This window comes from Pagrus major, chromosome 12, assembly GCF_040436345.1.
Source record: "Pagrus major chromosome 12, Pma_NU_1.0".
Lineage (NCBI taxonomy): Eukaryota > Metazoa > Chordata > Actinopteri > Spariformes > Sparidae > Pagrus > Pagrus major.
The window spans coordinates 27,048,480-27,072,042 of record NC_133226.1 but is presented as its reverse complement, the minus strand read 5'-3'; the positions used below and the strand labels follow the sequence as shown (position 1 = coordinate 27,072,042).

Here is a 23,563-nt window from a genome sequence, read left to right as displayed (position 1 = left end):
TGTTGTTGAAAGTAACAAAAAAGTAGTGTAAAAAGTAATTTATTACTCTACGCAGACAGTAATATTGTAAGGTAATATATCATTTTAAAACGCAGGTAACTAGTAATATGTAATATATTGCAATTTGAAAGTAACTTGCCCCACAGTAAAGATGGAGGTCCCACAGGTGATTTTTTACCCATGATTCCACTGGCTGGATAAATAGAAATCAAAACATAGCTGAAAGTATAAATAATAGTTTGTTTTAATGTGTGTTAAAGCTGAATGAGGTCAATAATGATCCATGTGTCCTGCTGGTGTGTTTAGCTGCTCTCCTGTCTATTTACAGAGCTTTAAACAGGGGGCGGGGCCTGCCGGTATAAACAGGGGGCGGGGCCTGACTTTAGAACCAGGGGGAGGAGCCTGCTCCACTTTAGGGGGTGGATTTGGTGACGTCACCCGAGCCAGCGCCCCTGCGCAGCACACAAGTCGGAGCACGCGCTCCCCCCCGAGAAGAAGAAGCAGCAGCTCCGCAGACGTCAGACGAACATGGCGCCGAGCCGGAGAGCTGTCACCCGCCACCAGAGCAGCACAGCGGCCGCAGCGTCCCTCTGAGAGCCCGCCGCGGATCACTGCTGCCAGCCGGAGCTCGTTCATCTGCGTGACATCCTTTTTTTTTTCTTTCCGCCTTTTCTGGGATTCAACGTCCGCCGAAGAAGCGGGGTCCGAGCTGACCGTTAGCTAACGTTCACCTGGACCGGGACCGCGTCATGTGTCAGCCTCTGTAGCTAACGACGCTCAACCTGCTGGCTGTCGATCCGCTCACGAGCTCGGCTGTCAGGGTTAACTCCTCCGGGGCTGTCGGTCCAGTCGGTGCTAACTCAACATGACCCAGTGAACTGTTGCTCATCGCTCGCTTGTCGCTGACTGCTTCCCATCGGCTCTCCTGAGCGTCACATGCCAAGTGTCTGTTGTTTTTACACTCGACTGTTGAAGAAATGTCCGATAATCAGAGCTGGAACTCCTCCGGGTCCGAGGAGGACATGGAGCCCAGAGAGGAGCCCGGACACCTGGTCGGTGTGGTCGACCTGAGCGGGGTCCTCAGTAAGGTGAGTCCGCTGAATTCACCTCACAGCTCCGTCAATGTCACCGCCGAGAGCCGAGGGCGAACCTGCCGGGGAGGCGCCTGTCTGCATGCCTGCTGGTGTTTACAACAGATCATGGCATGTCTGCTGGGTGGTCAGGTTTATCCACACTGCTTCAACATGTCACCAGGTGATCCCCACTGAAGCGGGAGGAACACAGGTGACCTGGTGCACAGATGGCTTCATTAGGTCCCTCTGAAATAGCTCAGATGAATCTTCTGTGGTAATAAGTGGAGGTAACTGTGTAACACCTGTATATTAACATGTTGTGCACCTGTTCTGCACAAGTGTGACCACAGTTGGTCATGGCAGTGTTTACTAGAGCTGCAGCGACTAGTCGACTAGTTGTCAAATATTAAATTAATCGTCAACTATCTAACACCGACACTCTCTTGCTTCTGATTGGTCATTTCTCCCTCAGTTTCATGTTTATACAGATCAAATCAGAGTCTCAGTTTCTTGTGAGATGCTCAATTTTCCAAAAATCTAATCACAAGCCTATTGTTGACAGTTATGCTATTTTGTAGGGATGCACGATATACATTTTTATTATTTATTATATAATTTATATTACGGTTACGGTTATACGGTTATCAGGCTGGGCAATATATGATATAGATCGTGATATGAGACTATACATCGTCTTCGACTTTGGATATCGTTATATCATGTTATGACACAAGTGTTGTCTTTTCCTACTTTTAAAGGCTATATTACAGGAAAGTTATGTCATTTTCTGAATTTAACAGACTGTTCTACTAGTCCCATTACTTTCCTTTACCCACTTATTCATTATACCACATTAATTGTGATTATTGATCAGAAATCTCACTGTGTTAGTATTTTGTAAAAGTGCCTGTGACATTGTTGCAATATTTATAAGGACGTAGGGTCTAGTTGGTCAAAAATATTGTGATATTTACTAACATTTATGCTAGTTCATTTATGCTTTTGAGAAGATATAAAATTATCGAGGTATGTATTGTATTGATATTACTTTAAGGCCATACCGCCCAGCCTTATTGGTTAAATATCTGTATCGATGAAATTCTAGAAAGAAAATCCCTATCGTGCATCCCTACTTTTTTGATAAACAATTAATTGGTTTGATTAAATTTTTAAGAAATAAAGTCAAATTTCTCTGAACTGAATATCTTTGGGTTGTGGACAAATCAAGACATTTGAGGACGTCGTCTTAGGCTTAGAGAAACACCAAACATTAGGACCAAGCAACTCATCGTGTTGTGACCATTCGTCATAAATTGGGTGAACAGGAGAATTGGGACACTGGGAGGAAACAGTGATGAAATAACAGGAGTCTGCTGGGAAAGTGGGGAGTGTTGGCCAGTATGATTGTTACCAGTATAAATCAAGAGGGCTGCTCTTTTTTTTCGCCTCGTGTACATTAGTGCAGACATTAGTGCCTCTCTATCAGAAAGGGCAAGACGTCTTTGTGCTGATCTTGTAATTAATTGACTGCTGACGGGCCGAATCAAAAGTTAAGGCTCTTTCCTGCTCCATGTCTACTGTGATAACAATGTGGATACAGCAAATGCTGTTAGTGTTACGGGCAAATATCCAGTCACACTGTAAATATAGCTCTGACAGCGGTGTGTTAGGTGCAGGGAAAAATTTGCTGGGCTGCCGGTACACGGTCGACTGTGCACTGTGTCAGTAACAGCAACACTGCGAGCTATTGTTGTTGTGTGTTTCCTTGATAAACAGACAGTTAAGTCGACTGCTAGACTAAGTCCTGCTAACCTATTTGGCCATATGCTTCTGCCGCTTTTTCAAGACTCTGTTTTGGACAAAATGACCACAGTTTTAATTACTTAAGCTGCTGGCGAGCTAACGTGGTATTAATCTCACTGTACAGTTGCTGTCTGTAAACAGATTGCATGCTGACCCGCTAACCAAGCATATTGTGAGATTAAGCAGATCCGCATTGAGAACAGCTCACCTGTTCCATCATACTAAGCCCGATACGCGTCATAGATCCAGTGAGGATTAATGAGTCAACTCTGTACATAAAATCTCACGTGTGTCTAAACGCGGGTTTTTTCACAGATGTATCTCAGAGTAGACGCGTATGATTCATGTTTGTAATGGAAATGGAAACTATTCTCTAATTTCAGGATCCAGTCCAACAGTCCCTGAAAGATTTTGCGTAACTTTGTTGTTGTTGATTTGAACTCTGTGGTGATTGTTGAGGTTGTAGTTTTTGGTTTATCTGTTTTTTTAAACCAAATCATATTGTAAAGTGGTTTTCCATATGTACAGTTGAGGTCAGAAGTTTAAATGTGTGACCATCGTTATGTTTGGAGGCTTGCAAGCTGAACATCATCCCAACTGTGGAGCAAAGGGGTGGCAGCAATATAATGTGGGGTTGCTTTGCTGCAGTAGGGACTGGTGCACTTCACAAAATAGATTGCATCATGAGGAAGGAAAATTACGTGGATATGTTGAAGCAACATCTCAAGATGTTGGCCAGGAATCTAATTTTTGGTTGCAAACAAAGATATTAACAAAAGTGCTTTTGCTTTTCAGTGGACAAATTACATCCATGGATGGCAGGACCGTTGGGTGGTCCTGAAGAACAACACACTGAGCTACTACAAGTCTCAGGATGAGACCGAGTATGGCTGCCGGGGTTCCCTCTGCCTGAGCAAGGCTGTCATCACTGTGAGTATCAATGAGAGTCTTCACTACAAAGCAGCACTCTTCCTTTCTGTGCTTCAGTACGTCTTTCATCTGTCAGCAGCACTTTGTTGACCTCAGTTCTTTGTTCCTGAATGCAGCCGTAAGTTTGTGCAATATCGGCCCTTTCAAAATGTCTTACAAGAATGAACGCTGTTGTTTGTGCAAGACGGCTGGATTTGCTAAGAGAGAGGAACCGTCACTCGCTGTTTAAGCTTCCAAACAGCAGGAGTTACTGCGGCACACAATCCGCTGCTACACACGACATGAGAGGATACTCTGTGAGTGTTTATTTAAATTGCAAATGTAGCCACAAAAGGCCTGTGTGGAGCTTCACCTGCAGCTTCAGCCCATTTTCTGTGTTGCTCCGGTTTAACCTTCTATTGGGAAAGAGCCGAGCAGCCGGGCGCTGTGGTGTTCAGGCATTTTGATTGCATGGGTAGTCTAACCACAGTGGGTATATTTCACCACAACCAATGATGTGCTTCGTTGCTCATGAATGGAAGAGAAGTGACAGATAAGCCACACTGAAGAGTGGCCTGTCCCTAACCCTAACCCTTTATATTGTTTGTGAAGCTACAGATGTACGGGCTAATCAGAGCAGTCTGACTCAATCATGTTGTTATTCAGAGTTGGCAAAGCTTTGTAAACCTTTTAATAATCTTGCCAACAATTCAGGGAATGAGATTAAATCAACAAAACAAATCAACTGAGGACTAACTGTTGCCATCAGCTGACAAACTCACTGGTAAACCTGCCTGAATAATGTGTGGGCTGTTTTTGTTGTTGATGGTGATCTCAGAGTCGATGACGGCTCGTGGAAGAATTGTGAAATATATAAACCTTGTCTGTTTTGGCCAGAAAGATTGAATCAGCCTCTGAATTCACCTTTGGCCCACTTTTAACCTCACTGCATGTTTTGTTCAGTTCTCAAGCAACAACGACACGTGCTACAAAGAAAATGAGTTTAAAGCGGCGTTGAGCACAATTCTCCAAAACCATGATTGATTTTAAACATTTTTTTCAGCACTGACATCTCTGCCAGTGTTGAACTATTACTTCTGGATTTGTGAAGAATGACAGATCATTGGTTTTACACCATGACAGCTGCCAGTTACATTTTCAGATTATCCTTTTAAAAGATGGGAGTATTTTCAGTAGCGCTCATTCCTCTGCACAGGCCCAAAAGTCCCCATTTGTACTCTCTTTGTAATCAACATCCATACATTATTATATTGTCGAGAAAGCTCTATCTCCTGACTTGGAAAGCGAGAAAACATTTCTGGATGCTTCCCTTTATCTGGATCCACAACAGAAACTAATGGGGTCTATTCTGGGCCGAGACCGACTCGGTAGATTTGACGTTGATGTAATCGGGCTGACAAACAAACGGACACAGGTGAAAACACAACCTGGTAAATCAGGGATGAAACAATAAACAGTAAAGAAGTAAACCCTCTTCTGGAACAATTCAGTGAAGGATCTCTGAAAAAGAAAGTAAACCCAACATCGGCGATGCTCTGCGAGTTTTCTCTGGTACCAGTCAGCTGATCGTCTTCATGTAGGTCTGGAAGTGCAGCTACATGCTAACAGTAAGCTAGCTGCTCTTATGCTCTTAAAAGTTAGTCGGTTGGAGAGAAAACAACATATTGGGAGAGTCACCAGTCCTGCTTTTGATTTTTATGTTTGAAAACTGAACGCTCATTTCAGCTGATTTTCATTTTAGGATCAAAATCGTGACGCCTCTTCTGTATTTAATTTGACTTGCTTGTGGAAACAACTCCACTGTTGTGACTGACATTTGATCAGGACCTTTCAGCAGGAGCAAAAACACTGCTTTAATTTTCATATCAAAGTGTCTCCACCTCTTGCAGTGCTGTCTTAATCTTGTAAATGCTGCTTCAGTTTACCTGATCACGAGCACATAAGGAGAAATCTAAAGAGCAAAGACTCTACCCTCCTCCCTCGCTTTCTCCCTCAGCCTCTCGCATAGTTTTGAGAAATTTGGCACGTGATATACTCGATGTGATTCAGATGTCAGGAATCCACCATATGTTTCTCTTTACTTCACGAGAAAACACTCAGTTCCCTCCTAGACTCCTATGTCGGCCTAAAGCTCGACTCTTAGTTGACGGTGTTTAATCATGAGGACCTTCATTCACCCTGGAGTTTCTTGAACTCATTCTTCAGGTGATAAACTATTTTTACAAAGAACTCCTGATTATGTCCCAAGTTATGCTTGAGGGTAACTGGCCTGTCAGGTGACTGTTTCATAACAGCATGCTATGTGGCAACGCTTCAGTGAAACCTCATCATGAGACCAGTAATGCTGCGTCACTGTATAGAAAAGACAGAGGAATGCAGTTTAGAGCTGCAGCAGCAGCAGCAGCAGCGTTGTGCTTCATGTATTTACAGTAGAAGCAAAATCAGATGTCTGACACCATCCTGTCTCACAGATTCACAGAGCTGCCATACTCTGTTAGGCAACGAGATGAATAAATCCAAATGTGTCACCAGTGTTTAACGCTGGACGTTCACACCTTCCATCATGTTTCAGAGGGAGCTCAGGTCAGTCATTGACTGCAGCTCAGGCTCTCTCTCTCCAAACAGTAACAAGGGAAATGAATAAGTTACTGTTCCCAGGCAGCATAAAGCAGGCTTCACTATTAGCTGTATTTGTTCAGCTTCCTCCATTCCCAGCCTATGTAAATATTAACCTCCATGCGGTGCTCTGCTGCACTCATTTTTCATCCCAATGGAAATCTGCCTCCCAAGTCTGGTTCGTATATAACAAAGAGTTATTGCTGGTGATAGCCATGCACAGACAGTTGTTGCCTTTTTTGAACAGAAATATTGTTTTTTGCTGCCAGTATTTCTCTCTTTGATTTCCTACTTTATTTCCCCTGATGGCTCTCACACTTACCCTCACATGTAGATGAACTATGATACAGTTTGCTCTCACATGTACCACTTGGGATTTTGTACTGCTGCTTTTATACTCTACATGTCAGCTTGGTGAGGACCATATCTGCATTTACATCATACTAAATGTTTACAGGTTCGAGGCATCCTACTTGTCATCCTGTTTCAATTACAGCTGGGGTATGTTAGACTGTAGAAACCAGAAGAACAAGCATTGATAATATCCAACTGAAAAAAAACCCACTTCTTCCTTCAAAGCCACACCTCCACATGAACGTGCACAGACACTGACTACCCTGCAGCGCTCGCCGGCCAGATGTGTTAGCGGTTTGTTTGCTACGTTCAACAAGCTCTCTTAGCTTTTTTAGTGTAATAAAAACATAAACAACTCTGTTAAATTCCAAGCTAAATAGCCCCGCTATGTGCTACTGAGTTAGCCGCTGAAAGTTCACAGCTGTGAACGCAGCTGATCTTTGTCATCACTAACCGTAACCAACTAGTGATACCTCATGTCTCACTTACATGTGAGAAAACGCCTAACATGTCTCGGTTTATCTGACAAGCATCACTCATAAGTGATCTGATGAGCAGTCCAAAACCAGGCGGTAGTTAATTTACTAGAATATGACACCGAAAAGCACATGTTGAAAAGCAAAGTGATTATTTGTGTAGAATCAAAAAATAGTTGCCAATAAATATTCTGTCAGTTTTAGTCTGCATACTGTTTGCATATATGCATTTAGGTCAGAGGGAAGTCGGTGGTCGAGGTTTCACACTGAGTCACAGATTCTGGTTTAGATGCTAAAGTTGAGAAAGTTCAGTAGACGTGTTAGAACTCGTGTGATTTCTTGCAACAAGTTCACAGAAGCATTTCTCTAACGAGTCAGTCTCGAATAAACTTGATTAAGATCAACTGAACGAGACTCCTGCAGCTCGCTGCTAACGGACGGCCCACCTTTATCTCCAGTGTTGGGCTGTTATTAGGGCGGCTCGATTATTTTTTTGGATTAATCAAACTATTATTTTTTTTATTACTTGATTAATATAAAAATGAATTTAACCAAATTAACATTTTAAAACTTCAATATTTTATTCACTCTTCAATCGTCAACAATGTTTGCACTGCAGGGTCGTATTCCCCAACAAAAAATAGCCCAGTCTTAACTGGTAATCTGTGTAATCCTAATATATATATTACCTGGCTTCAGATCACTGTTAGTAGGTGGGACATTTTTTAAAACACACAACGTATCAGCCACAACAACAGCTTCAGATAAATAATGCAGTCTAATGCCTCTAATTCCCGTCTGGAAACAGCATCTGTCTGACACAGTCTCAATTAAAATTGGACACCGTTGGCTTCACAAAGGGAGTATTCACTGCAGAGCTGCTGGACTGGATCACATTATACACTGTTATTCATTGTGTCCACCTCCTGTCTACATAATGGTATAGGTAGGTCATAAGTGTCCTCTTTGTGTTCACGTTGACACTTTCTGATCACGATCTAAAATCCTCAGATCGACACTCCTCTCTGTACCTGTGTAGTATTTTTAGGACGTACTCAGGACTCCCTTGTAGCATTACTGTAGACCTCTCCAGCATGCATTAGCTCTAAATTTAGATCCCTCTCTTCAGACCTGCTATCGACCTACGAACGATGCCCTTCTTGTTTCACTGCTTTACATCTGACAAAGGCAAAATGGTGCAGATCATTTGTTATAATAATAACGAGGTGAATTCTGACTGAAATGCTGTAAACGTTTAGTAGATTCATGGCTAGTGGTACTACAGCAAACCATCAACCAGGCGTCGTGCTGTTCCAGGTTTTTTGGGGCACATTGTAATCGCGAAAATTGTCTCTCGGTGTAAGTGTGCCTCCACAGCTGCTTTTGCAACTGTACCTACAAAGGCTGCCAACCACCAAGGCCATTTTTAGATCCACGGTCAGTTAATAAGAGCACACTGGCCTACTTTTAATTACTCCTCTCTCCGGAATTGGTGAGTAGTGCAGACTGGATGTGTATTAGTCTGGCGCTGGACTGTTTTTGAGTTCTTAAAGGCGAAAGGCTCTGGACGCAATATCTGCCACAACGAAACACAAGATACGGAAGAAGAAAGAGACCGAGTGGATGTTGAATAGATGAGTGACGTCAAACTTTGTGGAAATTCTAAAGTGTCTTCAGTCAGGAAATGAGTCTTCCTCACGACATGCGACTTCCTCTACGCTGGGGGTCATCAGGAGGGCCAGGAACCACATGCACAAGTCTTTAGGTGTGTGTGTGGGTGTACTTCAGTAATGACTGTTGTTCTTACTCTCACCCTTGTTCATTTAGCCTTCCCTTTCCTTGGGTTTCACTCTGACCACTTGGTGAGTCAGTGTTTCTTAGACGCAGGCTGAAGGGATCCCGTATTTCCATCCAGAGTGGACAGAAAGATGTTCCTGGCTCCAGGCCTCAGTAGTAACGCTGAAGGAACAAGAAACTATATTTGTCTGAGGGGGCATAATTATGTTGTTTAACTTTGCACAAATGAGTAATGGAGCTCAGCTGCAGGGATTCTCTGTGTTTCCATTGGTTTCAGTTTCCCTCTATTCTTGTTAGGTAGTGAATATCACAAGGTATTTTAAGGGGAGGCTCCCGTCCATCCAGCTCTGTGACTGCAAACACGTACACCAGCTCAGAAAGGGGTTGGAAGGGAGAGGACAGACGGAGAGGCTTTTTGAAGCTGAATAGGAAGTTTATGTTTGAAGAGAACAGAGACAGACAAAAGCTGTTTTGTCTCATCATTTTGATTTTGGCATTCATATCACTTGTTACACTGCAGCACTGGGAAATAACAGCTAATATCTCTGGCTGTAATGATTTCATAAAACTTTGTGTCTCCCTTCCTGTCCCGATCTCCCCCTAACGTCTTCCTTTATACAACCATACAGTTGAAAATGATCCAAGTCACACAAAAATGAGTCCCGAGAATCAAAGACTCTGATTATCTGGGATATAAATGGCTGAGCCTCAGCTGGGCCCCACTAAAGAGGTTATTGACATCAGAAGTCGTTGCTGGCAGAAGCTCCTCACCAGTAAATATGGTATCTCAGTGGGCAACACTTATCTGCACTGGTTGACTTTGTTGTGGTTATTTTGTTACACATATTGGGCTTCTTAAAGAAGCATTTTACTGCTGGAAAGATTGCCTTTGCATAAAACTGGGCTGTCTCTGCAGTCGAATATTCTTGAAATTGAGGCTGCATGATTACTTGAATAATTACTAGTCATTACTGAGTTCATACAGAGCTGGTTGAAGCACCACAGTGAACCTCAGCATCACTGCTGACAGAATGTGTCTCCTCACGGTCTCAGTCTATTTTTGGTCTCTGGTAGTTTTATGAATTTATTGTGAAGTAACAGTGTGGGCTTTCATGGCACGATAAAGACTTACTGCCTCTTTGATTTGTTCCTGTTCCAGCAAGATAATCGAATATTGATCTGGGCTCTAAAGTGCTTCGCTGCAATCATATCTAAAATATCCATCAACTTCTTGGTCACAGGAGGCTGGACAGTGTTTCACTGTCAGCCTTCACAGACACACAAACTTGAATCTCCATGTTTTGTCTGCTTGCCTTTCACATGGAGCCTCACAGGCTGAGGTCATCGTCAGCATGTCATTTCATCTTGTGAAGTGCACGGCCGCTGAGATGACCTTCCTCTGATGGATTATTGTTTACTGTAGCCTTGGATCCCAGTCACGTTCTCAGACCCAGTGCAGGCTTTCATTTCTCAACACTGCTTACCAGTCAGTGTACCCATGACCCCTTAAGTCCAGAGGTGATCCAGAGGAATCCATTTTCTCTGTCCTAGCAACCAAATGACACGAGGGTCCAAGCAGCAGTACCAACAGTGCAAGTTGTGTTCAGAAACACAGCATTTTCTGTCATTTAACTAAAGTGATATTCTTACCATTTCTACAACTGTGTTTATTTTTCTTTGAATTTTTTCCAGATTTGAGGGGTTGTACTTTAAATTTAGTCTATATAAGAAGCAGAAGCTGATCTTTTGTCTTCCTTATAACAAATGGAGGCTTAAAGAAGCGTCACACTCGTTTCCTTCCCCTCTTCTGCTTCCTCTTGTTGTCCGTCTCTGTCGCTGGTGTTGATCTTGTCTTCCTGCTGCTGGCAGCGTTCAAGTGCGCATCTGATTTGGAAAGCCTTCAGCGTTCAGCCTCACGCAGTGCATTATTGACACCGAGCATCTGGTCTTGGCTTCAGCGCCGTCCAGATGTTGGGCAGAACCATTGGGCCAGTGAAACCTCTCTAAAGACACCACAGTGGGCCGTTTATCTCTCTGAAGTAGGATCACTTTCAGTAGTGGTTTGAGCTCAGGCGGTCTCTGAGCACTTCTCGTACACTGTTACAATGTTAATGATCACATGTGCCTGTTTGATGTTGTGTTAATCTTGTATAGATTAAATAGAGTTGGTAGACGGGGATAATCAATGAAGTGTAATTATAACACTTAACTCTCACAGCACTGTATTGATTAACTAACCCAGAGCGTTCCTGAATGAACTCATTGAACAAACACTGGAGCTGTTCAGTCATTCTGGAAGTGCTGATGAGAGACATGAGCAGCTGATGTGTATGTGACCTTTTTAACAAAAGAAAGACACAGCCTCCGTAATTTAGATATTACACTGGGCAATATTGCAGCTAGATAATATTTCAATTACCCGCGCCGTCCCTCTTGAGCTGTGCCCTCAGCCACACTTGAACCATCCAGACTCTCTCTGATATCAGCCGGCTCGCTCACTGTCATCAGACCTGGAGAGTGATTTAGCTTCAGGGCTCACTGGTGTCCTTTCAGGAGGCCTGATGCATTTGGTAAATACTGCACAGGTAAATACCATCGCTGTCACCAGCATTCCCTCCACCTCCACCCTCTCCCAGCACACACACACACACACACACACACACACACACACACACACACACACACACACACACACACCGTTCCTGGTTGCTGCCGATGCAAGTGCAGCAGTTTCACAGTGCTGTCAGTACACTGGAGGGCCATTAGGCTCCATCCTGCAAGTCTCCTTAAAAGGCCAGTTATCTGCTGCTTCTCCTGTGGGACGGAAAATGGAGGCTGAAGTGTTACGCTCTTCTTTGTCCTCTGTCTCTGAGAGATGCATACAAGAGAGCTGCACGATTAACAGATAAGTCAGTCACCAGCTGTTTACTGAGTAGTTTTTTAAGAAGCAAAATGAAAGATTTTCTGATTCCAGCTGGTTAACTGTGAACATTTTCTGGTTTCTCTCCTCTGTGACAGTAAACTGAAGATCTTTGGGTTGTGGACAAAACATCGAAACAGATTTTTCAACATTTTCTGACATTTTAAAGACCAAACAACTTCTCTATTGATCAAGATATGAATCGACAATAAAAAGAATGTAATATTGTTCAGTTGAAGCCCTAATCTTCAGCAGGTAGTCCTACAGTAGGAGTGATTCATCTGACATCACTGGGACTGTTGCCATGTTTCCAGTCGTTAAAGCTGACTCAGGAGCAGATTGTCGCCTGCAGGAGAGACATTAGCTGTTTGCTGGTTCGCTGACATTTTAACAGCCATTTCCATGGAAGGCCACCTCACACATGCATCCCTCCGCTCTTCCTGAGCAGGAAAGAGATGTGTGTTTCCTGTCGCTATGAAAAGAACATGACAGCAGGCTCAGAAATGTATGACATCATTATGACAGATAACGAGCCAGCTGGGTTCACATAACTGGCCTCATTTCAGGCCGTCCTCCAGGATCCCATCCGCTCTCTGCCTCTGCGTGATGTCGAGAGAGGATTTGATAATGATACTGAAAGATCCCCTCCACTCATGTATAAACGCATACATAAAAATCTGTTTGCTTTTTTTTGCAGAAAAAATATAATTAGCACATTAAAATGACAGCTATTCCTTCTCCCTGCTCCCTCGTTAACTTTGAACTCTGCAACAGAAATGATCCACTGGTGCCGACACAAGCATTTCAGCTGATTGTGATGTTTTTTCAAATGCTTCATATCTCTGAAATCTGTACAACTTAAGCCAAAAGGTTATGTAAGTTAGTACACTAAAAAATAATGAATAGGTGTGAAGCTTAAACATTTAGCTGCAGGAACAAGTAGAGAGCCCGTCGGGACTTTAAAGGATGAACAGCAGAGTATTTTCAATCCACACTGACTAACTTCACTTTTTGTCCTTTTTCCTGTGTTTGTTTTCCAGCCTCACGAGTTTGACGAGTGCCGGCTGGACATCAGTGTGAACGACAGTGTGTGGTATCTCAGAGCTCAGGACCCGGAGCACCGGCACCAGTGGATCGACTCCATCGAGCTGCACCGGGTAAGTCACGCAACACTAACGCACTTACAAACAATCAGAAGAAACCAGATCCGTTTCACATTTGCTGCTAATAAATCTGATCTTTTATGAAGTTGAATTTTTGTATGTGTGTGTGCTTATTGTATGCATGTGTGTGTGTTTCTATCAGAGTATCAGAGAGGGGAGGAGAGAGAATGGAGGAGTCCAGGGAACAATAATCATCCCTCCACCACTGGTGCGTTTGTTAGAAAGTCTGTAGGACTTAACGAGTGCTTCACTTGTGCACTGTGGTAGCAAGTGTGTGTTTGTGTTAACCTGTCTGTGTATTTGTTTAGTCCATAGCAGATTTTAGCACAAACACGTGCTGTGTGGATATTTTATCCTACGTGACGCCTTTCACAAAGGGCACGCTCAGCTGAAAGTTATCTTAACCTTGGACTAACCGTTGGTTCGGGGTTAGTATAATCCTTTTTCACACACACACATTTAACGCACGGGCGGCTCTGAAAAGGGTCGGACTCGCTGAGAATGCTGTGTGAATCACAGGCAGCAGACGGCTCGTAGCCCTGCTGTAACGATTTTCTGGGTTCAGCTGAAACACTGAGGTTAACGTGGACAACAGTCAGGACGCTTCTCGCTTTGTCTGTTTGCCTGAAGTATCAGCACAGTGTGAATTTACTCAGGGCTTCAACACAGGGAAGTTCAACCTTCAGAGGGCAGCGTGACGGCCTTGTAGTGACACCAACTGTGTTCAGTCAGAGTGAAGGACAAAGGAAGCGTCGTAATCTCTACTGTTGACTGATGAGCAGAAGACAATGGAGGAAAGGAAGACCTACATTTAGACACAGCCACCAACCGTCAGTATGTAAATGATGTTCCAGATACTTATCCTGTGTGCAAGAAGACGATCAGCTGATTGGTAACAGCGTGGAGATGTTGGTTTATTTTCTTTTTCAGAGATCCTTTATTGATTTGTTTCAGAAGAGGGTTCACTCTGGACACAAAGCTTTTCTTTGTCATACAGGCCAGTAGAACGAATATCTTTTTGTTTCAGATTAAACCGTTTGAAGCATTTTATTGATCAAACAATCAGGTTTAGAAGTCAAGAATTGATCGACACAAGCTTTCAATTTGATCGTCAAAATCAAAAGCAGGATTGACGATTCTCGCACTATTTTGTTCTCTTCACCTACTTAGATGACAGAGCTAGCTTAGCGTTAGCCTGCAGCTGCATGAAGACAATAAGCTGACTGGTAGTCAGAGATCCTTTACTGATTTGTTTAGGAGGAGGGTTCACTCTGGACAGATTTGAGGAACTGAACTCAAACTGAATTCTATCTTTTGTTGTTTGTTGTTGAATCACTGAAGGCTGGTGTTTTTTGTTGAACTTTATTTTTGGTGAATGTTATCTGAGCTTGTCAAACACCAACCTGCAGAAAGCCACCAGGATAAATTGACGTTAGTAGTCTGACCCTGACCCTGTTTAAATGAAAAGCTAGATGGTGGATTTGGAGAATGGTGACACCCCCACGAGCCAGAGAGGAAAGAGAAGCAGAACTCCTTCTTCCTTTCTAATCGAAGGCAGAAACAATGCAGAGTGGAGTTCAGAGTAAGTCTGACAGATGAGGAGAAGTCAGTGACCACACCTTCAGTCCGTCTGCCAAAACATGCGTACTCCCTCGTGGTCAGCAGGGAAATCCCCCCTCCTCCCTCCCTCGTCCTCCCTCGTCCCGGCATCAGGGAGCCTCCGTGACTCATACGGAGCAGGAGGACATACATATACATGCACTCACAGCGGGCCACCACCACACCCACCATGAGTCACCGCTGAAAACTCTTCTTCCTAGAAGGCCTGCTTCCTTTTCTAACCCACATTACTCACAGCACTCAGCAGCTCGGCATCTCCAGGGAGACGCAAAACACTCCGGCAGCTAACACTTCAGGCTCCTCCTAGTTTCAAACATCTTCATGTGAAAACAACACTCGTTTCTAGGATACAGTTTGAAGATGAAGATGACGTCCTCAAATGTCTTAGTTTTGTCCACAACCCAGAAATGACATCACAGAGGAGAGAAACCATAAAATAATCATCGACACGTTGAGGAAGACGTTCAGTAAATCAGATAAAGTCAAGAATACATTTATTAAAACGGCATGAAATGAAGAATGTTAACCCTTTAGACCATTTGTGGGTTTCTCCCTTTAAAGTCTGCTGCGTGTTCTGGATGATGTTGTCACTTTCAAGACATGATTAAAAAAATGCCTGATTAAAGAGAGGTTTTACTAAACATTGACAGTTCTCAGTGGGTCAAAGATGCAGATGTTGACAGTGAGACGAATAAATCAGTAAAAATAAAAACAAAAATAGAAATTAAAAGATGCATAAAATATGCAGCGACAGCCATCTGACATGAACACCAGCCATGTTAGCTCATCTTTTAAGGTCATTTTCTCTAAAAACCTCTTTGTGACTTAGAGAAGTCTTTTTTTTTATCAGCATCAGTGTTCATGTCTCTTGTTGTCTGAAGCCCTGGTGCACACACACTTCTGACTTTAATCACCTTACACATGAACACATTAACACGGGAACAGTTACTCAGTGTTCGTCGTGCTGCCTGCATCTTAAGAAGGTAGTACTCTACAGGTGAGGTTGCTGACAGGAGAGCCAGCAGCTGATAAATGTTCCTTGTATTTCTCAGATTTAATTGGTCAGCACAGCTGCAACAGCCTCAACCTGCATCAGTCCTCATGCAAACAGTGAGATAGAGCAGTGGGGCAGCAGTATGTTGGCTAAAGGGCGAGCAGCACTGACTGAAATCCATGTGAACGCAGGCCGAGTTACTCCTGGTCGTTGACCGACAGTTACCCCGAGCTCTTACAAATGCCAGTCACGTGCGTGTACATCTCGTGCCCTCTGGTGGATGAAACAGGAAGCGCCTCTTAAAGGGAAACGTCTCCCTTTTTCCTGTCGACCTGTGTGTGTGTGTGTGTGTGTGTGTGTGTGTGTGTGTGTGTGTGTGTGTTCCTCTCTGCTGTCACGAGCGTCTATTCTGAGAGCCAGAGCGTTATGTAAGAGGAGAGGGGAACCAGTCAGGTTTACAGGAAGTCTGCTGGAGTTTCAGCTGTGTTGCCACGGTCACTGAACGGTGATGTCACTCTGTCAAAATGTTTCATCTCGCTGTAAGGCCGTGCTGAACAGTTCAACACCTCCCTCATAGTGTTGACATCCCCCTTCTGCAGGAAGGACAGCTGAAATATCAGACACATTAATATTAATATAATGTGCAACATTACTCAGAATATCAGTATGACTTGATATACTGCATTTTCTATTTTAGTTTACTTACTTTCTTAATTTTCTCTTCTTTGTCTCTGGGTTTGCTTCTTCACGGCTGAATTCTGGAGTCACAGTCGAGCTCTTTTCTCATGCATGGCCTGTTTGTTCTGCTTAAATATTTAGTTTGAATAAATTATAATGATTTTTATTCACTCACTTGTTTCCTCTGTTCGTCTCCACACCTGTGTTTTCTTCGCAGGCCGATTCTGGTTATGGCTCCGAGTCCAGCCTGCGGAGACACGGCTCCATGCTGTCTCTAACGTCAGCCACCAGCAGCTTCTCTGCCACCTCCACCTCCTCCTTCAAGGTGAGTTTTCTGGGAAATGTTTACTGTGGCTCAGGAGGCCACTGGCTTCAATACTGTGTCTGCACACATGAGGGATTACCTGGTGTTTGCAGGAGCACACGAACTGTTGATTCAGTCAGCACACATGCTGGAATGGTTTCATTGTGGTCTGTGAAAATATTGACTTGTTTGCTTTATTGTCTCCTCAGAAGGGCCACAGGCTGAGAGAGAAGCTGGCAGAGATGGAGACCTTCAGAGACATCTTGTGCAGGCAGGTGGACACGCTGCAGAAATACTTCGATGGCTGCGCAGACGTCGTGTCCAAGGATGAGCTGCAGAGGGATAAAAGTAAGACCGTCACACGTCCACACTCCTTTTAACCAGCTGTTCTGTCGGGAGCTGATGTTTAAAGATTATTTAATTGTAAAAATCACAGGTTTGTTTTGGAGCTGAAAGCAAATCAGTAACTCGAGTGATTAAAACTGTTTCCAGTCCTGGCTTCTCCAACATGAGGATTTGAAGCTTTTCTTTGTCATACATGACAGTAGGATGAATATCTTTGTCTCAAAATGAACTTTCAGTTTAAATCAGATAGCAGGATCACAGATTCTCACAGTGTTTTATCTGAAGAATAAACACAACACCTCAAAGACGACAGAGCTAGCTTAGCGTTAGCCTGCAGCTGCACTTCCAGACACTTATCCTGTGATAAGAAGAGGTCTCACTCTGGACAGATTTAAGAAAACTGAACTTTGTAACAAACTGAATTTTTACCTTTTTTCTTGTTGAACTTCTGGAATCTTTATTTTTGCTGAATGTTATTTGAACTTGTGGAACACTCACCTGCAAAAAGCCTCCAGGACAAAGTGAAGCTGCTGTTGTAAAATCTTTGTAAAGAAGGATCTGAAAATGTAAATGACGGCTGTCAGGACATAAAACCAACGATGTGTTGACCTTAACGAATCCAGATGTGACTGTCTAACAATGACAGTGCTGAAAAAAATCGAATCAATCGAACAATCAGTCGATTAATCAAGAGACAAATCATAGGAAACTCTTATTTTTATTACAAAAATGTCAATAATTTATGGTTCCAGATTTTCAAATGTGAATATTCAATGTATATCAAACTAACAGACAAAACAAGCTATCAGAATATTTGAAGTGAAAATGAAAATGAAAACTATCAGGGCCTAGAAAGTTGTGAAGAATTTTTGATGATGGAGGAAATAACCAAATTATTACTACAGTTTATTTTGTCACACAGACAAAAGTAAAAGAAGTAAAACTGTTGAATTCTGGGAACCAGTTTTAAATAAACAGCTAACTTTCTTCTTCTACACCACATTTACACGTCTGAGAATCTTTATAGGTAAAATAATATTCAGCGTTTAGAGGAAACATGCTGACTCTGTGTGGAATGTGTGTGTGTGTGTGTGTGTGTGTGTGTGTGTGTGTGTGTGTGTGTGTGTGTGTGTTGTGACTCAGAGCAGTTATTCTCCGGGCCCCTCGCCCTCGGCCCGTGTTGGCTGGCTGAACATTTGCTCATGGCAGCAGTGAATGAAGCCCTGCTTTTGTTCTCCCAAACCTCCCTCTCTCCTCGCTCTCCCTCTCTCTCACCCTCTGTCCATTCTGAAGATGAAACCGGACCATTGTCATGTTGTCCAGCACAGCAGCGTTCTGTCAGTCTGATGGTGCGCTGGGCTGGAGCTCAACTTGTGAATGGGCCACAGGGCGCTGCCCTGCCCTGGATGACTCTCAGTAGCAGATAATCTCCTGTGTAGCAGCTACCTGTTTGGAGTTCTTGTGTTCGTCTTCCCTCCTCTGAAACCTTCTTTATTTGTTTCCAGTCGTGGAGGATGATGAAGATGACTTCCCCAACACCCGGACAGAAGGAGAGTTTGTGCACAACAACAACGGCAGCAAAGAAAAATGTGAGTACGGCTGCTGAAAACTGAGTTTTTACTATAACCTTCAATACTTGTGACCAAAAGTTCATAAATCAAGCTTAATGTTTTATTTATAAGAAGTCTAACTCTCAAGAATGTTTTGTAAACTGCATCATCAGAACTGGGAGGATGTGGTTTGATCAGATTTGATGGAATATAAAAAAACAACCCAGCTGGCATCACATTTTTACTTCAGCGTTTGTTTTACCTCGTTGCTCCTCGTGTCTGCAGTGTTCCAGTCCTCGAGTCCGAAGGGAATCAATGGCATAGACTTTAAGGGCGAGGCCATCACGTTCAAGGCCACCACAGCTGGGATCCTCGCCACTCTGTCCCACTGCATCGATCTCATGGTGAAGAGAGAGGACAGCTGGCAGAAGAGGCTGGACAAGGTGTGTACCATGTGGATCTAATCAGCCAGGATCATCTGCTCGCTTGGAAGAAGGATAAAGAAGCAGCTATCTGCAATCAGAGAGTTATTTCAGGATTTAATGATAGTCAGTGAACAACCACATGTATGGAGAGGAAGTTATAAAGATGTTTACTGGTGTATGTGTGTGTGCAGGAGATGGAGAAGAGAAGAAGAATAGAGGAGGGCTATAAATCAGCGCTCAATGAGCTGAAGAAGAAGTCTCACTTCGGAGGTCCAGATTATGAGGTGAAGTACTCGTCAGATTCATCCATGAAGCAGCATGAATTCTGGGATGTGTTGGAGCTGTTTGAAGTGACGTTCTCTCTCTTCACCGTCAGGAGGGTCCGAACAGCCTCATCAACGAGGACGAGTTCTTCGATGCGGTCGAAGCCGCTCTGGACAGACAGGACAAAATCGAAGAGCAGGTGAGCAGAAGATCAGAAGTGAAATGAGTGAAGTTATTCTATTAGAAAACAGGAGGAAAAGTATCATCTTTGTTCATGTTGTTGATTTAAATTGTGTTTGTTTTGTGTCCAGTGTCAAACTGAGAAGACGAGGATCCAGAGGTCCAGCCCCGTCCCTCCTGGAGACGTCTACTCCACCACCGGCACACACAGATTCTCCGGCAAGGTATCCCAACGTTCCCCTCTCAAACTGAACGAAGCTACGAGCTGCTCCCATCGTTCCACCTGATCCACCTCCATTCCTCCCTGTTCCTGATCTGTACGCCTCACATACTTTCTCTCTTCCTCTCCATCATCCCGTCGGTTCTCATCGTCCTCGTAGCCTCATAGTCAGTCCTCCCCTGCTCTGATAGTCATGGCCCCTCCTCATGATGTCCACAGATTCAGCTCAGAGGTAACTCACTGCTAAGTCTTATCCAGTCACCCCCCCTCCTCCTCTGTACCTCACCTGCACCTGGACTAAACACCATGTTTGCATGAGTGTTGAACTTAACTGCATGACTTGAAGACTCACTGAAGCATCACCTCCTGTTGAACACGGTGGTCTGAAGTTTCTTCTGTGCTTATTTGATGTTCCAAGTTCTAGTTTGGGTGAATTAAAGCTTTAACTTCCTGTAGTCTGCGGCCCAACAGGTTAATAAGTTTTAAACTTTATCCAGGTGATGTGACGCAGCTGTTTTCTCCCCTGGGTCTGTTGTAATGTAGCAGAGCAGACACTGTGAATCAACACATAGTGCTCAGTGCTGTCAGACTTTACCCTCCTCAGTGGATCCAGTGTGGCTGTTTGAACAGAGGAGCTCACTGACATCGTCCACAGCTTTTATAACTTCACATTAACTTTGTCTGGTTGTCTTTGTGCTGACCTGCTTGTTTTCACGCTTCGTCTCAGCTGCTTTGAACTTCTGACGCATGAACTTGTGTTACGTCTGCCTTCTGAGAACAGCTGATGTTGTCATAGTTACTGACAGAGACATGACCTCACAGTGTCAGTGCAGCAGGTCAGAGACGATCCAGTTCAAACAGTCGACTGGTGTCAAACATTTCTTCATTATTGTTCAGTTATTTGTTGATAAGAATAGTTTTGACCTTTTTGTCCTCCGTTTTTTTTTTAAGCTTGTTTTTTAGTCTCTGTCTCGTTTTGTTGTGAAAAAGACGTCAACAGTATTTTTGTTGTTAAAATGAACAGCTGTCCTCAGAGGACACAACACAAACACTGTATAATGTGTAGAGAGTCGGTTCAGTGCAGCCTCGGAGGCCGAGCATCAGTTCTCTGCACACATTGACTCCATCGCACCACGTTGATATCTTTTTCAAGTTGTCATCACATAATCAATATCACATCCTCTGCCTGTCCTCGGCTCGTGTTACAGGTGGAGGAGATGGTGCAGAATCACATGACCTACTCCCTGCAGGATGTTGGTGGAGACGCCAACTGGCAGCTGGTGGTAGAAGAAGGAGAGATGAAGGTACGAGGAGGATTTACTGAACATGTTCATCTGATAGTTATTGGACCACAGTGTTTTCTTTAATCTAAGTTAAATATACATCTGTAATGTGATCATTGTGGTGTGTGTGTGTGTGTGTGTGTGTGTGTGTGTGTGTGTGCAGGTGTACAGGAGGGAGGTGGAGGAAAACGGGATTGTTCTGGACCCTCTGAAGGCCACCCACTCAGTGAAGGGGGTGACGGGTCACGAGGTCTGCCACTACTTCTGGGACACAACCTACCGCAACGACTGGGAGAGTACGTCCTTTAACTCTAAATAAACGCCAGCTTAAACACGTTCTTATGATTCAGACGACTTCACCGTAACATTCCGACGTTCTTTCTCGTTTTTAGCAACTATTGAAAACTTCAACGTTGTGGAGACGTTGTCGGACAACGCTGCAATCGTTTATCAAACTCACAAGGTAAGAAAATCTGCACGCTGTCGACAGTGAGATGGATCTGATGTTCTGAATCGTTGAATCTGATGGTATCTGATCCGTGCTGCAGCGGGTGTGGCCTGCGTCTCAGAGGGACGTCCTGTACCTGTCCGCCATGAGGAAGATCTTGGCCAACAACGAGAACGACCCCGACACCTGGCTGGTCTGCAACTTCTCCGTGGATCATGACGAAGCTCAGGTGAGTCCCCTCAGATCCGTTTCAGGTTCCAGACAGCATGCGAGGGATTCATTAAGTTCTGATCGTTCATCACGCCGCTGCTCTTCTTTAATCCTCTGTCCTGTCGTCTCACAGCCGTCCAGCAGGTGTGTCCGTGCCAAAATCAACATCGCCATGATCTGTCAGACCCTGGTCAGCCCACCAGAGGGAGACAAAGAGATCAGCAGAGACAACATCCTCTGTAAAATCACCTACGTCGCCAATGGTGCGTGTCGCCCTAAACATGGATGAGGGGATATTTTCCCACTTTGAAACTGATAGTATAGCTGTGGACAGTGTGAAGACATTATAACTATAAGGATCCATTTTGTGTGTGCAGTGAATCCTGGAGGCTGGGCCCCGGCCTCTGTGCTCAGGGCCGTGGCTAAGAGGGAGTACCCCAAGTTCCTCAAACGCTTCACCTCCTACGTCCAGGAGAAGACGTCAGGCAAACCCATCTTATTCTGAGGTAACGCAGGAGCTCACTGACCAATTAATAATGTTTTCATCTGTCACATCTGTAACATGATAATAAAGAGCTTCTTCATCTTTACAGTGTGGAGACGTGAGGATCTTCAGACTGACTGCTGCTGCGACAAGACCAGTTCGTCAGAGTGGTTTCTGCCTCCCCGGTCATAGATATACGTTAGGTCCTGTGGGGGAGGAAGGGGCGTAAGGGTGCCCTCTGGTGGCTGCATTCAAACAAGACCTCTGAGTGACAGTCAAATGAAAGAGATGTAGACTTTATCACATCATTTCAAGAAAAATTACGACTTGTTTCCCCTTTTTTGTGATTTAATTGCTAAAATATTAAAGAAAATTGCAGATAAAACGGTTTCACACTGACAACCTGGACTCTTGTTCAGAGACGGAAGAGATGTTGTTCTTGAGAAGCGCCGCTCATTCTGGCCCAAATGAAATAAGATATCACACATGAAAACATCCTGGATTAAGCAGATTATTTAAAAGGGGATTATGGTGAAAGCAGCCAGCAGAGGACTCAGTCGACCTTCCCTCCACATGAAGGCTCCCTCACGCTCGAGTAGCCAACACATCAGCTCGTGTCTCTTTTCTTACAGATATATTAATATATAAATGTACGTATGTTCCATAAGAGGTTTGTAAAAAAGAAACAGATCTTTGCTAATAGACTTTTATTCTCATGTCTAGTTTCTATTTTGTGTTGATTTTTTTTCATCATTAGTCATTTCCCAGCTTTCTTTTTAAGCTGTTAACTTTTTGCTAGTAGAACATTAGATTGATTTAAGATGAGCGTCATCTCATCTGCGTCGAGTCCAGAGGGCCGTCATTAACTCGTGACCCCGATGATGTAAGACTTGACCTCCCTGACTGCGTCGCTCTCATGAAGACGCCTCTCGGCGGTGCCGGAGGAGCGACGAGCTGATGGGAGCGTGTCGTATATTTTATGTACAGAAACAGAGTTTGTGTACATTGTTTCGCTTGGCTTTATATTTGTGTCATAGCACATATTTTGAATGTTGTAAATAGAGTCGCTAACATTTCTCTGAAGGTCTGAAAGTTGTTTTTGTTGATCGAGTCGAGCCCAGATGCCTTAGAGTTCCAGGAAATGTAGGTAGAGACGCGACGCAGGGCGCTGTTAGTGCTCCTGACAAATCACTAGTCAAAGTGCCTCTCGGCTAAACTCCCCTTACTGTCGTCTCTGATCCTTCAGGAGGCCATTTAAAATCTGTCCTGCAATATGTATCTACTGAATGAATAAACCAGGTGATGCTAACAGCTCTAGTGTTACGAAGAGATTCATTTCAATTTCATTTCAGTAGAAGTGTCCCCACACCGACCTTCTTCAGCCAAAGTACTGAACCTGTCTGTTACTACAGTCCAGTTAGATCTG

At 43.8% G+C, this 23,563-nt stretch overlaps 1 protein-coding gene across 5 annotated transcripts; it reads left to right on the top strand.

The window, feature by feature from the left end:
* The first annotated feature begins 439 nt into the window (after positions 1-439).
* Positions 440-23,448, top strand: LOC141005581 (ceramide transfer protein-like). 5 transcript variants are annotated; one of them, XM_073477464.1, is made up of 19 exons: positions 882-1,088; positions 3,672-3,806; positions 13,010-13,126; positions 13,275-13,340; positions 16,642-16,749; positions 16,938-17,076; positions 18,579-18,662; positions 18,909-19,066; positions 19,243-19,332; positions 19,425-19,511; positions 19,624-19,716; positions 19,873-19,944; positions 20,921-21,016; positions 21,159-21,291; positions 21,388-21,458; positions 21,544-21,672; positions 21,787-21,916; positions 22,031-22,159; positions 22,247-22,335. In XM_073477464.1, exons 1-18 carry the CDS (start codon positions 978-980, stop codon positions 22,156-22,158), a joined length of 1,947 nt encoding a protein of 648 aa, XP_073333565.1. In that variant the 5' UTR covers positions 882-977; the 3' UTR covers position 22,159; positions 22,247-22,335. The 5 variants fall into 5 exon arrangements, with proteins under 5 accessions (XP_073333567.1, XP_073333568.1, XP_073333565.1 ...); XM_073477463.1 differs by having other exon boundaries at positions 19,240-19,332; XM_073477466.1 differs by lacking the exon at positions 19,873-19,944 and having other exon boundaries at positions 440-1,088; positions 19,240-19,332; positions 22,247-23,448.
* The last annotated feature ends 115 nt before the right edge of the window (positions 23,449-23,563 follow it).

What these genes read in the sequence shown, in the direction of transcription:
- LOC141005581 (XM_073477463.1), top strand. Translation starts at nt 978, where the DNA reads ATGTCCGATAATCAGAGCTGGAACTCCTCCGGGTCCGAGGAGGACATG. An exon ending in GGCAGAAGAGGCTGGACAAG is followed by an intron (nt 19,067 to 19,239) that starts GTGTGTACCATG and finishes GTGTGTGTGCAG; the next exon opens with GAGATGGAGAAGAGAAGAAG. An exon ending in TAGAAGAAGGAGAGATGAAG is followed by an intron (nt 21,017 to 21,158) that starts GTACGAGGAGGA and finishes GTGTGTGTGCAG; the next exon opens with GTGTACAGGAGGGAGGTGGA.